General features: G+C 51.3%; 1 protein-coding gene across 3 annotated transcripts; it reads left to right on the plus strand.

Annotated features, from left to right (window-relative positions):
* The first annotated feature begins 7,413 nt into the window (after positions 1–7,413).
* Positions 7,414–13,854, plus strand: LOC141463158 (putative methyltransferase DDB_G0268948). Of its 3 annotated transcripts, XM_074145443.1 has the most exons (8): positions 7,462–7,530; positions 8,204–8,297; positions 9,322–9,443; positions 9,680–9,840; positions 10,107–10,320; positions 10,996–11,096; positions 12,750–12,887; positions 13,423–13,854. In XM_074145443.1, the coding sequence occupies exons 3-8, from the start codon at positions 9,333–9,335 to the stop codon at positions 13,511–13,513; spliced, it is 816 nt and encodes a 271-aa protein (XP_074001544.1). In that variant the 5' UTR covers positions 7,462–7,530; positions 8,204–8,297; positions 9,322–9,332; the 3' UTR covers positions 13,514–13,854. The 3 variants fall into 3 exon arrangements, with proteins under 3 accessions (XP_074001542.1, XP_074001544.1, XP_074001543.1); XM_074145441.1 differs by lacking the exon at positions 8,204–8,297 and having other exon boundaries at positions 7,414–7,530; XM_074145442.1 differs by lacking the exon at positions 7,462–7,530 and having other exon boundaries at positions 7,969–8,297.
* Positions 13,855–14,640: the final 786 nt, after the last annotated feature.

Genomic DNA, 14,640 nt, shown 5'->3' on the forward strand with positions numbered 1-14,640 from the left:
TGATCCTGGGAACTGCAATGGGAAATGGGCAGGGGGTGATGGACTCAGCTCTCTGCTGGCGCAGGGGTTTTTGGAAAGAGAAAAGAGCCTAAAAGATCGCTCCCTTCCCCTTTATTTCTCCCTTTCTTACAATGGATATTCCTATTGGAGGCCTAGCTCAGACCCCAAGGCAGGAAAAAAAAAAAAAACAGCTTAAACAGTGAATTAAGATGGTCCTGGATCTCATTTAATCGCCGCAGGTTTGATTGCATTTCAGAACAGGCCATCAAGCATCAGCCAGTCCCCAAAGCAATTGCTCCAAGTGTGGTTGGCCACAGGCACCCCAAAGAGTAATTTAATTTTAGTACAGCAGCTTCCCGACACCGCTGAATTTTTTTTGTTTATCCCAGCAGATACAATAATATAATCGACTATATCCTCCTGCCCAGCACACGCACACAAGGGAAGGTGAAATGAAATCAATTTGAACTCACCTTTCTCTCCCTCTTTTTAATTCCAGGGCTTGTTAATTCATCATCAGTGAATTTATGGCCCCTGGGATGGCCTGGAAGGTGAAGCTCTGTGCTAGAAAAGGCACAACCATTTTGTAACAGGGATGCAAAATACCCTAAAGGAACGTACTCAGCTCCGTACCATCCAAATCCAGCCCTAGTGAGGATTCCCTGACAGTACTTCACATGGAGGGATCGAGTGTGGAGGCTCGCGGACCCCTGACAGGGTGCAGAAGCAGCCGGGAGCAGGGGGAATTGAGCCAGAGCACATTTAGGAGGGGTTAACTAAGCTGCACGGACACCACAACCATCACACACAAACCCAGGCAGCATCAGTGGTGGCTTCCCCTGGGGACCCCCTTCCCCTCCCCAATTCTGTATCCACCAGAGGAGGTGGAAAAACTCTGGGCACCTGAAATGCAGGTGCTGAAGCTAAAGGTAGAGGTACGTGGTGCTTCTCAGCTCTTGCAGAAGGACTGTCTAAGGTGTCTAACTTCAGACTTCACATCTGACGCTCCCCAAAAAGCACTGGAGCCCAAGAGTCCTCCGTCTGTCTCTGAGATCCTTTGCTCCTAAGTGTCTTCTTTATGGTGAGGGTGCCAGAGCCCTGGAACAGGCTGCCCAGGGAGGTCGTGGAGTCCCCTTCTTTGGAGATTTTCAAGACCCACCTGGATGCAGTCCTGAGTAGCATGCTATAACATGCTCTGGGCAATCCTGCTTCGGCAGGGGAGTTGGACTAGATGATCTTTACGGTCCCTTCCAACTCTAAAAATTCAGTGAAATTCAGTGAAATTCTGTGTCTAAAAAGAAACCTTTCTGGTAAGGAGAAGAGAAACTCCCCTTGCCAAAATATGGGTGGGCTGCTCCTCCAACCCAGGTCCTGCCCTCTCTCCAAGTTGCTGCATTGGGTGCTGCGGATGGCAACGAGTTTCAGCAGCAAAAGCCGGCAGCGCCGCAAAGCTGCCAGGATGGCCGGGATCCCGTCAGGAACCGGCTGTGCCCACCAACACCCAAATCACCGTCTGGTGCTTTCGCATCACCCACTTTTGGGACCCTCTTGTCCAAGAGCGCTGCAGCGTTGGATTGCCGTGCCACCAAGGTGAGTCGGGACATTTGGGTCGGTTTAAGGCCGTCAAGTAACAGGAGGTCAGTGGCCCTGCAGTTACAAATGAATTAGAGACAATGATAAGCTGTTGGTCCCGCTGCCGTCAGCAAATAGAGCTGTAAGATGAGCCAGGAAGGACAGAGGGGCCTCCGGTCCCTGCGTGGGGAACGGGAGATCTCAGCATGCTCTGCCACAGAGTCTCGTCTGACTTCTTAATTTCATTCATCCAGCCCCACAATCGGTCTTCGCGCCTGCCTTAATTAAAAGGTGAAATTATGGGAGAGGGGTTGTTTCTTATTGTTTCTGGAAGACCCCAGCACTGGGGCTTTGCTCCCAGCCAGGGCTTTCGGCTCCCCTGCACGCTATCAGTCATTCATAGGGAGGGATTTACAGCAGGGTGAGCCGAGGGGGGAGGCAGGATTTCATTGTTAAGGGCTCTCTGTCTCCACTGACTTCCTCCTCTGACCTTGAGCTTGCCCCTGTCTGCCTTTATTTCTTCTCCAACCTTTTGTGTGCTTGAGGACGAGAATAACCAGAGGATGTGATGGCTGCTATTAAAAGGATCCGGTAATTGGCCGTGACGCTTAATTTGCACGGGGGCAGGTACCTACTCCCCAAAATAGTCACCGCTGCAGAGATTCCCTTCTCCCTCCCCTCTCCCTTGCTGGTTGATCCGCTGGGTTTCTCTTTCATCTGTGCTCTCTTTTCACACGAGCATTGATTTTTTCTGGACTGCAGATGCCAGGGAGCGGGCAGGGACAGCCCCGATCCCAGCTGAGACCTCGAGGCACAGCTGTAACACACACAGCCGTGCAATCAGCTGAGATCCTTGATTTGCAGCTAACTCCCTTCCCTACAAGGAGATTTTAGCCCTGCTGCTTTTAAGCCAAGAGAATTAAGTTCTTCATTAATTTAAAGTCAGAGCCCTCTAGGTTTAAAAAGAGCCTTGTAGAAATATCAAGCATTCTCCAATCCCTTTATTCCTTGTTGTGGTAATAATTTTTGTTCCTTTTCTATCAGAGAACAAATAAACAAGGAAAAGTCTCCCAAGAGCTGAAGCCTTAGTGGGGTCTTAAAAGGAAATAATTTTCTTCACGAGGTAAGAGAAATACTGCCGGCTCCTTCACAGTGCTGTAAATAATCCGGGAGACAGAGCCAGAAGCAATGCTCTGGGGAGCAGCGTGCCCCTGAGTGTTTTTCCCATTCCCCCTCGGGCACTGGGATCCCGTTACGTTTTCATATCACCACTACCTTCTTGGTGGGGAGGGATTCCAGGGTGGAGACACTGGCACCGTGTTTATTTGTCCCCAGAGAGCAAGAGCCTGCTGGTTACGGCATCTTTTGACTCCTCAGTGTAGTCATCACCTAAACACGTGTCTCCCAAGCTCCAAGGCTGTCAGGTAGGAAGGAGGACAGCGCCAGCCCCCATCTGGGATCAGTATCCTGGTGATGGGAAGGTTGGCTCCAGCCCACTCAGCCCTCCTGTGGTGGTTGCTCACCATTTCTGCCCACCTTCTGGGTATCATCCTCCAGCACGGTCCAGCAAAGAGCTGCCATGTCAGTCGAAGCTGAAAATGAAGTTTAAGCCAATTGAATTTGTAAATGAAATGCAGGACCGTGACCGGGCCATTTGCCTCCTCTTCCTTTAGCTCCACGCTGCACACAATCCATTTGCAGGGTTCAGTGCCACCAGGTCAGCGCTGCAGAGAACAGGGCTGGGTGTCTTCCACAGGTCGTGCTGAAGAGTCGGAGCGATGTCAGGTGAAATATGGCCCTGGACATATCCCAGGCTCCCACCGGGGTGAGGACAGTGCATTCCTTGATACATACACTGGGTCCAGATTTCTTTTCCCAGGATAGCATCTTTGAGCTCATTACAAGCAGTAACAATGGTGCCAGCACATGTGTTGTGACCCTACTTAGAACCATAGAATGGTTTGGGTCGGAAGGGACCTTTGAAGATCACCTGGTCCAACCCCCCTGCCATGGGCAGGGATATCTTCCACTAGACCATGCCACTCAAAGCCCCATCCAGCCTGGCCTTGGACACCTCCAGGGCTGGGGCATCCACAGCTTCCCTGGGCAACCTGGGCCAGGGTCTCACCACCCTCATAGGGAAAAACATCTTCCTTATGTCCAATCTAAACCTACCTTCTTTCAGTTTAAAACCATTGCCCCTTGTCCAGTCACTACAAGGCCTGAGAAAAAGTCTCAGTCTTTCTTATCACCCCCCTTTGTATATTGAAAGGCCATAATAAGGTCTCTCTGGAGCCTTCTCCAGGTCAAACAACCCCAACTCTCTCAGCCTTTCTTCACAGGGGAGGTGCTCCAGCCTTCTGATCATTCTCGTATCCCTCCTTTTGACCTGCTCCCACAGGTCCTTGTCCAGGTCCATCTTCAAGGCCTAGAGGGGCAAGATGCCACCTGACTGGGCCTGCCTTGGCCCTGAGCCTCCCGGGGCAGCTCTGCAACTTGTCCCGCTTGCTCTTGGGGAGTTGCCTGGTGTTCAAAATCTCTAAAAACGAGGCTGCTTATTTCATGCCGCAGCCTTCCTTTGCCCTGTAGGTCGGTGTGTCCCCTCCTTCATCTTCCTCCCACGGGCAGGGCAGGACACAGCGGTGGTGCTGAATTAAAAGCGGAAAGCTCTCGACTTGGCTGTGGGCTACAGAACCGCTCCGATTTTAAGGTCTACGTTTAAAGACCTGGTCAAAAGGGCACCTCTGCATCTACTAGAGGCCAGGTCCTGCAGCGTCACCCCTACACAGCTGCCAGCAGCAGCGGGCAGAGATGTCCAGCCCGAGGAAAGGAGGAAAACAAGAAAACTATGGTTATCCCAAACCCCTTCAGGTGCCACGCATCTTCTTGGCACCTTGAGTATAGCGAGATAATATCCCTTTAGGCAGGTGTGGGAAGGGGACCTGGATTGTTTTCCAGGTAGGGGGTTATCCCCAGAGAAAGTAGAGAATTGAGACCTCCGAGCAAGACATTTTGTAATTATTTTAGTACTTGGAGCCTCTGAAATTGGGAGAGTCTCTGAAAGATGTAGCTGGCTGTATCTGGCAGCCTTTGAGCCCTGTGGGCAGGATCCTACGGGCAGAGGCTGGCGTAACCCGGAGGCAGGTGGAACACTGACTTCATTGCAGAGGAGGAGGGTGGAAGGAGAGTTAAATGACACATCGTTAGGAACAGGGAAAACTCATTATGATTTTTTTAAGCGGCCCGGGTAGAAAACCTGAGTGGCCCAGAGTTGCGGTGGCTGAGCTTAAAATACAGTCACGAAGGAAATAAATGAGAATTCATTTTCCATTTGGGAAATAGGTGTAATTAATTAGAAGGTGTTTATGAGTTTTGTAACACATGTTTTGTAGCTGCAGGAAAAGAAGCCAGTTAAGACTTCTCTGAGTGAAATTAGGGAAGATTTTTCTGCCAGAAAGTTATTGCTGGGGACAGCGTGAATGCAATTACAGAGCCAGGCTTGCTCCAAGAGTGACATTCGTATCCTGGATAAAATGGAGCAGCTCTTCCCCACCGGCACCAAAACAAGGGAAGAAGGGAAAGAATATCTTCAGAAATATCAAAGCACGTAGATAAGATGATGCCAGGTGTTTTGTTTTCACGAGGCAGCACTGTTTCCCTTGGATGTCAGGTCATTACACTGAGAAAAAGAATTCAGTATAATATTGACCGACGTGAAATGAAATCGACCACAATAATAGCAACAAAATGGCTTTTCCCATATCAGGATTAGACATTTTGATGCTGTGGAAACGACAGAGCTGTTGGTGACAAACACTGACAAGTGACGCAGAAAGACTGGCAAGAGTCTCATTTGGGCTTTTTTCCCCAAAATAGATTGATTTTTTGTTGTTGTTGTTAATAAATTTCAGAGTGAGACGTGTTCCCAATGAGAAAAAAAAACCCAGACCTCTGTGGAAACGGTGTGAGTGGCTGCAGTGAAAACCCGGCGGCCGAGCAGGGATGCTGGCTGGTACCCAGACCGCTGCGGGAAGGTGATGACACGGCACGGGCTGGGACTGCCGGAAGCAGAGGAGGTGTCGGAAGCACTCGGGCGAGCATCTCTATTTCCCAAAAGCAGGAATTGATCTCCTGGCCGTAGGTGAGGTTAGGGCTTAGCGTGCTGATGCTGTTTAGAAAGGCAAAGCTCTGGGAGCCGGTTTGCCACTGCATCCTGCAGAGGCACAAAGGCCGGGAGGAGGCAGAGCCAACAGACACAAGACTTCAGGAAAGTTGGTGTGGAGGGATGCCGGTATCTTACGTTCTCTTTTTCTGCATTAAGGTTAGGGTTTGGAGATCTATTGATTCAGGACCCCGCTATCTAATTTAAATCTGTGAGGCCTGTATGTTTGGGGAACAAGTCGGGAAGACCCCAGGGTGCTTTGGTATTCCTTAAAGCCTACAGATTTAATAAGTGGGCTTGTAGGGATGGTGGACAGTGTCTGATTCTCCGTGCCACATTAGGGCTAAGGCTCAGCAATCCAAAGGTCAAGGAGACCAAGTTATTGCTGCATGGTGCAGGGTCATCAGAGATCAGCTGTCACTTGGGGAATATAAATAGGTCTAGGGTTAAGGTAGGAAATCAAAGGCAGCTGAATCCAGTGTGTCAATGGCTGGGAGAGCTTAGAAAGGGACTGGTGCCATTTGCAGCCCATGCCTGGCTCACATTTTCTTTTACTGTAGGCATTTGGTCTCAGCTGTAGCCAGAGGATCACAGAATCTTCATGGTTGGAAGGGACCTTTGAGATCATCGAGTCCAACCATAATAGTTGTAATCAGTTAACCTGTACATCGCCCATGAGAGCAGCCCTATGGAGACCTCAGAGTCAGGAAAAGGGCCCATAACTGAAGCCCGGAACCCATCTCTTCCTGTCTGCATTCATGCTCTCAGCAAAGGACAGGCAAAATTAGGGTATCTAAACCTCAAAGAAGCCAGACTCTTGCCAGACGCTGCAGAACACTGCAGGTTATGAAAACACAGTGACCTTTGGTGCTGGTGTTGTGTTTTCTCTTGGTGAAGAGGTGTGCCCCTGGTACAATTAAGCAGCAGGTGACTGGACACAAGCCCAGTAACTTCAACCCGTGCTTTGATTCGGCAAACTGCTTCAAGGCGGCCTCCATCTTCAGCCCCAAGGCAAGTTCCACTGATTTCTCTTAAAATTAGGATGGGCTTAAAGGCTGGGCTTCTTAGCATAGATTCACACAGGTGCTGTGCAAAATACAAACTGAAGTGAATGTGCTTAAAGCAAACCACGGCTCTGCTGGCTTCAGCTGTATGTAATAAGCGCTACTCCAGTGTGTGAAGGGGTAAAATCTTGCCCCCAATCAGGGGAGGGGCTCTGCCTAGTCCTTAAATACCCATGCTCTGTGCTCTCTGAGTTGGTGCTGGGGTTATACAGGCTCTGTTTATGCTTTTTCTCTTTCTACTGGTCGACAGGACTTCAGTGTCATCCTAGACCCCTGTGAGTATGGCTTGGGGTGCCCGGAGCGTTTGAATCCTGTTTTTCTGCCGCCTCACGGTATCTGCTGGCCTTTGCATCTGCGTCCCTGGTACGTGTGGGGCTGCTGAGCGTCCCCACAATTTGTGGGCGACTGGAAAGCTGCCCTTCGTTACCACCTACAGTAACCGCGTGAAGGTGAAGGCTCGGCTCTCGGGCTCCAGCATCTCGGTGGGATGGAAGCTGCCTTCCAGCTTTTGTCCCCTCTCTCGCTCCGCTCCGGGCGGTGTGGGGATCAGCCGGGTCCCGCTGCCCGGGGCCGCACCGCGCTCCCCCGCCGCCGGGGCGGGCGGTACCGGGGGCGGCGCTTGCCTTCCCCTCTGTCCCGGGCCCGCCGCCCTTCCCCGGCCCCGAGAGGACCCCGGAGCTCCGGACTGGGAGCACTGGTGCTGGGAGCAGCTCCGGGCGGGAGCTGCAGGCGGTAAGGGGGGGGGGGGTGATGCTGGGCGGTAAGGGGGCTGCCTGGTCGGAGAAGGCTTCTCCGAGCGCATGGAAAGCACCCGGAGGATCCTGCTCCGAAAAAGGCCTTGGGCAGGGCTGCAGGGAGCGCTTAGCGGCCGAGCCGCTGCCTAGCTCGGCATCTCCCCCCGCATCCCGAGGTGCGGTAACCCTTCACCGCCCGGTGCGGGCTGTTTGCGCGTCCGTGGAGAAGCCCGCTGCTGTCGGCACCCTTCTGCCCACCTCGCTCGCTGTGAAGAGGCGAGAGGCTGCGGTTGCCGGTTCGAAGAAGGGGGCAGGGAGCCTTCCTGGCGGGGTGCGGGGGTGTCTGTCCTCCGGCTCACCCAGACGCCGCGGTCCCGCACGGCGCCTGCTCGGGCACCGCCATCAACAGGATGCGGGCGGGAGCCTTCCGGCGGGCGGAGCCCGGGGACCGAGCGGTTTATAGCGTGGGAGTGGGGGGGGGGCTGTTTAAATTCATGGGGGAGAAAGGAGGGGAGGGGGGAACGCCGTATATGCGAAAGCCGCTTTGGCGGGGGGAGCTAAGGGGGCCCCACGGCGAGGCCAGGCTGGTCTCTGGCTGTCGTTCTTGGGGGGGGGGTGTGTGTGTGTGTGTTCGTGTGTTCGTTCGTGCCTCTGTACTCTGCCCTCGTCAGGCCTCACCTCGAGTGCTGTGTCCAGTTCTGGGCCCCTCACTACGGGAAGGACATTGAGCTGCTGGAGCGTGTCCAGAGGAGAGCCACCAAGCTGGTGAGGGGTCTGGAGAACAAGTCATAGGAGGAGAGGCTGAGGGAACTGGGCATGTTCAGTTTGGAGAAGAGGAGGCTGAGGGGGGACCTCATTGCCCTCTACAACTCCTTGAAAGGAGGGTGTAGAGAGGTGGGTGTTGGCCCCTTCTCCCAAGGGAATAATGACAGGACCAGAGGAAATGGTCTGAAGTTGGGGCAGGGGAGGTTTAGATTAGATATCAGGAAGAATGACTTTACTGAGAGGGTGGTCAGGCACTGGAACAGCCTGCCCAGGGAGGTGGTGGAGTCGCCATCCCTGGAGGTATTTCAGAAACGTGTAGACCTGGCACTTCAGGGCATGCTCTAGTGCCCAAGATCGTTGGTTTGTATCTCTTTGTGGTTGGTGTGGGGTGTGGTTGTGGGCGTTTGTTTTTGTTTTGGTGTTTGCGTTTGTTTTTTTTTTTTTTTTTGCTGGTTGGACTCAATGATCTCAAAGGTCCCTTCCAACCAAGAAGACTCTGTGATTCTGTGTTTCGTGGGCTCTGGGTTTAAAAGAGGCTCTGAGCATCTCTGGGGCAGAAAGGGGCATCCTTCAGATAGGTCGGTAAAGCGCAGGGTGGAGGTGCTGTGACTGTGTTGCTAATACTAAACCATGGATTTCATTTAAAAAAAAACAAACCCCAACCCCCCAAACTTTTCTGCTGTTAGCTTTTCTGATGCTCTGCTCAGTCCTCCCCTAAACTCCCACATTTTCCAGCTGTAAAGGTGATTTTTCAGAAGGCACCCGGGTGGGTGGGAAAGCAAAGGAGTAGGATTTGAAAACCTTTCCTTGTTGGGCACTGCTGGTTTGCTTCTGTGATTAGCTTAGAGCTGTGGGAGGGATGCTTGGAGAGCAGGTTGACGCTCCCTTGCTGGAGCCTCATGGGCAAAGTCCTTCCCGGGGCCCTTCCAGGAGCTGGAGACTTTAGCGCCTGCGGTCACGAGCTAAGGAGGAAGGAGGAGCCTGATCCCATAGTCATGATCCCTGGCTTCCTGCCTCCTGCCAGGTCGCCCAAGCATGGCCACCCAGATGTTCGAGGGGAAAGGGCATGCGGCCGTCTACCAGAAATACAGGTTTGCGCCAGGCAAAGAGCTGCAGCAAACCATCCTCGCCTACCTGCAGGAAAAGGTGAGTGGGGTATGACCAGGCTGTAGGGAACAACAAGATATTTACCCTGCTGCAAGTGTCATGGTGCCATGGCTTGGTGCCATGGGGAAGAATAAATAAATAGGGCAAGATGTGGGCACAGAAGAGTCTTTCCATGGGTTGTGCCATGCTCCTGTGTGGACACTGCAGGAAGGAAGGGGGTAAAAGCACATAAATTGGGTGGCTGCCTGCTGAGATGCATCCACTCCTTCCTGCAGAGAGTAAACCCTGCTGAGCTGGTGGTGGATGTTGGCTGTGGGTCTGGACAAGGCACCCGCTTCCTTGCAGAGCACTTCAAGAAGGTGGTGGGAACAGATATCAGCGAAGCGCAGATCCAGGAGGCCAGAGATGTGCCCTCCCCGCCCAGTGTCTCCTACCTGTGAGTGTCAAGGAAGCAAGCTCAGCCAAAGGAAAAATTCAGGTCCTCACATGGAGGTGGTGTTTTGTGAGTATGAAGGTTGTAAGAGCCAGCCAGCACCAAAGAAAACCCCATTTGGTGGTATTCCTGGTGTAAATGGGCATTATCCTAGACTTAGAGTAACCATGGTCATCATCAACTCCAAAAAATACACACTGGCTTCACATCCTACTGTCTAATTCCCATATTACTGTCTTTTTTTTTTTTCCTTTTTCTCCCCCCTGCAGTGTGTGCCCTGCGGAGGAGCTGCCATTCGAGGATGCCTCAGTGGACCTCCTGACTTCGTTTACGGCCGCGCACTGGTTTGATACCGAAAGGTTCATGAGAGAAGCGAACCGGGTGGTTAAGCCGGGTGGCTGTGTGGCCATCAGCACCTACACTGTGGACATGAGTCTGCGCTACGGAAACTGCTCTGAAAAGCTGACCAAAGTCTTCAGAGAGGTGAGGTCGTGAAAACTAAACTTAGGGGCTTCCCCTCCTGGTCTGGGCAGGGGGAAGTACTTAGATGCAGAGAGGTAGGTGATGGGCTTGGGGGGGTTACATCTAGAGGACTGTAATAGGAGAGGATGGGGCAGGGGGATGGAGAAGTACAGGGACAAGGTTGAGATGGGGTTTAGTGGCTCCCATGCAGTGCTAGGGCTGGCTGAACGAGAAGAGGAGGGACACTAGGATTAATAGGGCAGACTCTGGTGTGGAGAGCAGGGCTGCAGAGCAAAGGATGGGGGCTGGTATCGTCACAGAGACTCTTCCTGTCACCCTGATCAGAGTGAAAATAATGGGAAGTAGCAACTGTTTGGAAAGAGGTTTTCTTAGTGATGTTTCTTGACAAAGAGTGTTTTAGTAACTCACTGAAAGGAGACATTCCACTATGAGTAACAGCAGGGTAAGGAGGAGGACAGGACCTTTATATCTATAATAAAATAGGATGCTTGAACTCTTGACACTGAGCAAGATTTTTGGTGATTTTTAATGCAAGGAGTTTAAAAAAAAAAAAAATCCCCCCAAAAGCAATATATATCTGAATGCATCAGATCTAGGTCCAAGCAAACCTGAGTCAGTGGAAACAGAATGCTTCAAGTGGGTTTGTGTTTGTTTTTTAATCTGCTGTCTTTACAGTCCTGGGACCTGCTTTTAAAGTACTCGCATGAGAGAGTAAAACAAGTCTTGGAAGACTACAAAGATATCTTTGAGGCTGTGCCGTTTCCAGACAAGAAGAGGTGAGCAGAAACCCCCTGGTGCAGTACCTGCAGTGGATAAACACCGTGTCTCTGCTCCTCTGTGGGGCTGCTCTGTGTCCTGGGTTGAGAGACACAGGACTAACTTTTCTTCTAATGCTGGGCAAAATGGCACTTTTAGAAGACTCTGGTATCTGAATTTGTGAAAATATTTACTTTATAGCCAGCCAGGCTCTGTGGGATTCAAGGTTTTAGTGTTTTCGAGCCTTGTCAGGTGCAGGGACGAGGAGGAGCAAGGCCTGGGCATTTGACCCAGGCTGGCCAACAGGAGTATTTCATACCATGAACGTCACACCCAATATAAATTAGAAAAGTTTGCTGCGTAGCTGGCTCTCTCCCTGATGGCAGTGGGTCCAGACAACTCCTTGCCCTGGTACCGGAGCCCTGAGGCCTTCCCTTCCTCCTGAAGCCATTGCGCTCCCAGTGTCCGATACTTGCTATCCACTGCTGGGAGCGCACAGCTTCTGCTGAGAGAATGGGCTGAGTATCATTCCTGTATATCTCATATCAGTATCGGGATTAATACTGGTTCTTTAGTATTGTTGTTAATTATTCAGTCTTAGTCTATTAAATTTATTTATATTTCAACCCTTGTGTTTCTTTGTGTTCCCCGATTCCCCTTTCCAGGTGGGGAGGGGTCATGGGGTGATAGAATAATTGTCTAAACGACAATAGATTGTTATGGGTTCTCTCAAACCATAACACTCTGCCCTGCCCCTGGCCCAGCAAGAACACAAGGGAGCTGGGGGTGCCAGAGCGTGGAGCTGCCAGGTTTCAGCAAATGCCTTTCATTGTGGCAGAGCTGGGTGGCTGCACGTCCAGTCCTGTTGGATTTAATGCAGCTCTATACTGGCCCAGCAAACATGGTCTAAAGGCTGCGAGGACCCATTTATCTTTGACAAGGACCATTCTTCACAGTGAGAGTGGTCGGGCATTGGAATAGGCTGCCCAGGGAGGTGGTTGAGTCGCCATCCTTGGATGAGTTTAAGAGTCGCTTAGATGTGGTGTTGGGGGATATGGTGTAGGGGAGAACTTTGTAGAGTAGGGTAGATGGTTGGACTCGATGATCCCAAGGGTCTTTTCCAACCTACATGATTCTATGATTCTATGACCCTTCCTGCTCGAGGCAGACTTGGGTTAGATTTTTTTTTTTTTTTTAGTTGGTGGTTTATGATAATTTGAGGCTTCTGGGCAGATCACTTATTAGATGAAGGAGAAAAATGGAGTGAGAGAAAGAACCTGCCCCAGACCTCCAGGGAGCCAATGCCTGCCTTCCCACTAAGGTATGGGGCAGGGGCTGACTCCACAGGCAAAAAGGATGCATTGGCAGTGGTGTTTCAGAGGTGCTGGTGTCCCAGATGCTGGAGGGGGAATGGGCTCTGCAGGTAGGTCTGTATTAAAAGGGCTGTTCAAGTCACAGACTATATTAGACTATGCCTGGGACTATCTCTGCTTCTTCAGTAGCCCGTCAGCGCTCCTGACCCACCAAATGCTACGATCAGATGTTGTTTCCATCTGTTGGATGTTTGATGGTGTCAGGTATCTTATTCACCACCACCTCAATCTGTTGTCCTTGTTGCACTACCTTTGAGATTTAGCTTGCCAAAGCTCCTTTCTTCCCCGTCTCCCTTCTAGAATCACTGATATCTTTGACAAAATTCCCATGACCATTGCTGGTGTGGTTGGTTACTTGGAGTCTGTCTCTCCGTATCAAGCCTTTATGAAGAATGACCCTGAAGCTGCAAAATCCCTCCTCCAAGAGACCGAAAAAAGGTAAGAAAACCGCTTGGGAAAACAAGCAGGACATGGAAGACCCCTCTTACACAGTGAATTAAGTGTGAGATTGTGGAGACCTCCTCAAAGCTAGAAGTGAAATGTGCGGTGATACGTTCCCTCCTTCCCCCCTGCATGTGGATGAATACTTGTCAGAGGTGAAACAGCAGATCCTCAGCTGCTCACAGCACAACTGACCTCAGTCTGTGTCAGTTGACTTAATGTTTAAGTCCATGTAGCTGTATGGTGTTCTTACACCTGTAAGTCTCATGTTGAAGGTCTCTTGAGTTTCTCTGCCTTGCAGAGAAGAGGGAAATATTGATAGTTGCATCTTAACCAAGCTATTTTGGCCCACAGCAAGGGCCTGCTGCACAGTCACGAAGGGAGGGCATCCCTGTGCCTGCCATCTTCTTCACTGACCAACGCTTATGCATGTGTTGGAAGCATCTGCCATTGAGCCCTTGGTGCTTTGGGTGGAAGAGACCTATCTCTGGTTGTGAATGTTGCAATACTCTTCCTCTGCTTCTTGTTTCAGAATGCTGGAGATCATGGGAGTTTCTTCTCGTGAAACCCCAGTGGAGTTCTGGGTGAGGCATGTCTGCGTGCTGGGGTGCAAGGGACGGTGAGAGGAAAAACCTTCTCCTGGTCTGGTGCTGGAAGGGAAAGAAAATGTGGGTTATCTCCTAATACCCCACCTGTAACCACTCTTATTCCTTGGGGAAAACTGATGCTGATTTTTGGTGATTAAAATTTTGATCTTCTGTGGAAAGCAGACATGAGTTTATGCCTGCTCTTGGGTTCCTGTCCATGTTGGTCCCCAGGTCTGCCCAGCGCTGCGTCCTCGGTGCTGGAAGGGTTCAGTTTCAGGCTGATGGTGGTTGGGTTGCATGTGAGGATAAGAGTCACAGTAACGGCTGAGAAACTTGCTGCATTTCTTACACAATTAATACTAATAAAAAAAGTTGAGAAAAAATTGCTTGTGGTTCCTCTTAAGACAGGCTCTAGGGCACCTGGTGGGATGGGAATAACTGCATTTCATGAACATTGCTCACCTAGGCCCCAAGTGGCTTCATGGTTTTGGTTAGAAAGGGCTCTTTGCCCCTTTCCCTGCCCGGGCTAAGCTGGGAGCTGTGTGCTCTCTGAAGGCCAAGGTGGAAAGGGGCTGTTCTTGCCCACATCTCACCTCATCCCTGGTGCTTTGCCGGCTGGCAGAGGTGTATCAGCAGCTTATCTACCACAGGTTTGCCCACTGCTGTGCCAGCACTGCTCCTCTGGCCCTAACAAGGTTAGTTGCCCCTAGCACAGCTCCGGGGCCTTTCTGGGATCGCTGCTGCAGGGGAGCAGGTTTGTGCTCCCCTCGGTCCCAGCCTGCTCTTGCTTGCTCATGCTCCAAAGGCAAGATTAATTGCTGTGTTTTGGGGTGGGGCAGGTAGAGGTGAAGGGTTTCAAAGCCAGGTGTAGGCCAGCACAAGTCCCCTCCTGTTTGCTTTCTGCAGATTTTAAGTCCAGGTGCTGCCTCTGCAGGTACCTTTCCTGTAATTCCTGCCTTTGGCAAGAAGGCTGCCGTGATGCCATGGGACAGGACGTGACCTCACTCTTACACCTTGGTGGGTTATTAAGAAAGACATAAGCAATGCCTGTGCAACCTCCCATAGAGAGAGCACTTGGAGGGAGGTTTGTAGCAGCTGGAGGTGCTTCAGCTGTGGTCCTGGGCTCTTGGGTACCATGGGTGCAGAGACAGCCTCCTTGACAT

Source organism: Numenius arquata, chromosome 3 (genome assembly GCF_964106895.1).
Source record: "Numenius arquata chromosome 3, bNumArq3.hap1.1, whole genome shotgun sequence".
In the NCBI taxonomy this organism is placed as follows: Eukaryota; Metazoa; Chordata; class Aves; order Charadriiformes; family Scolopacidae; genus Numenius; species Numenius arquata.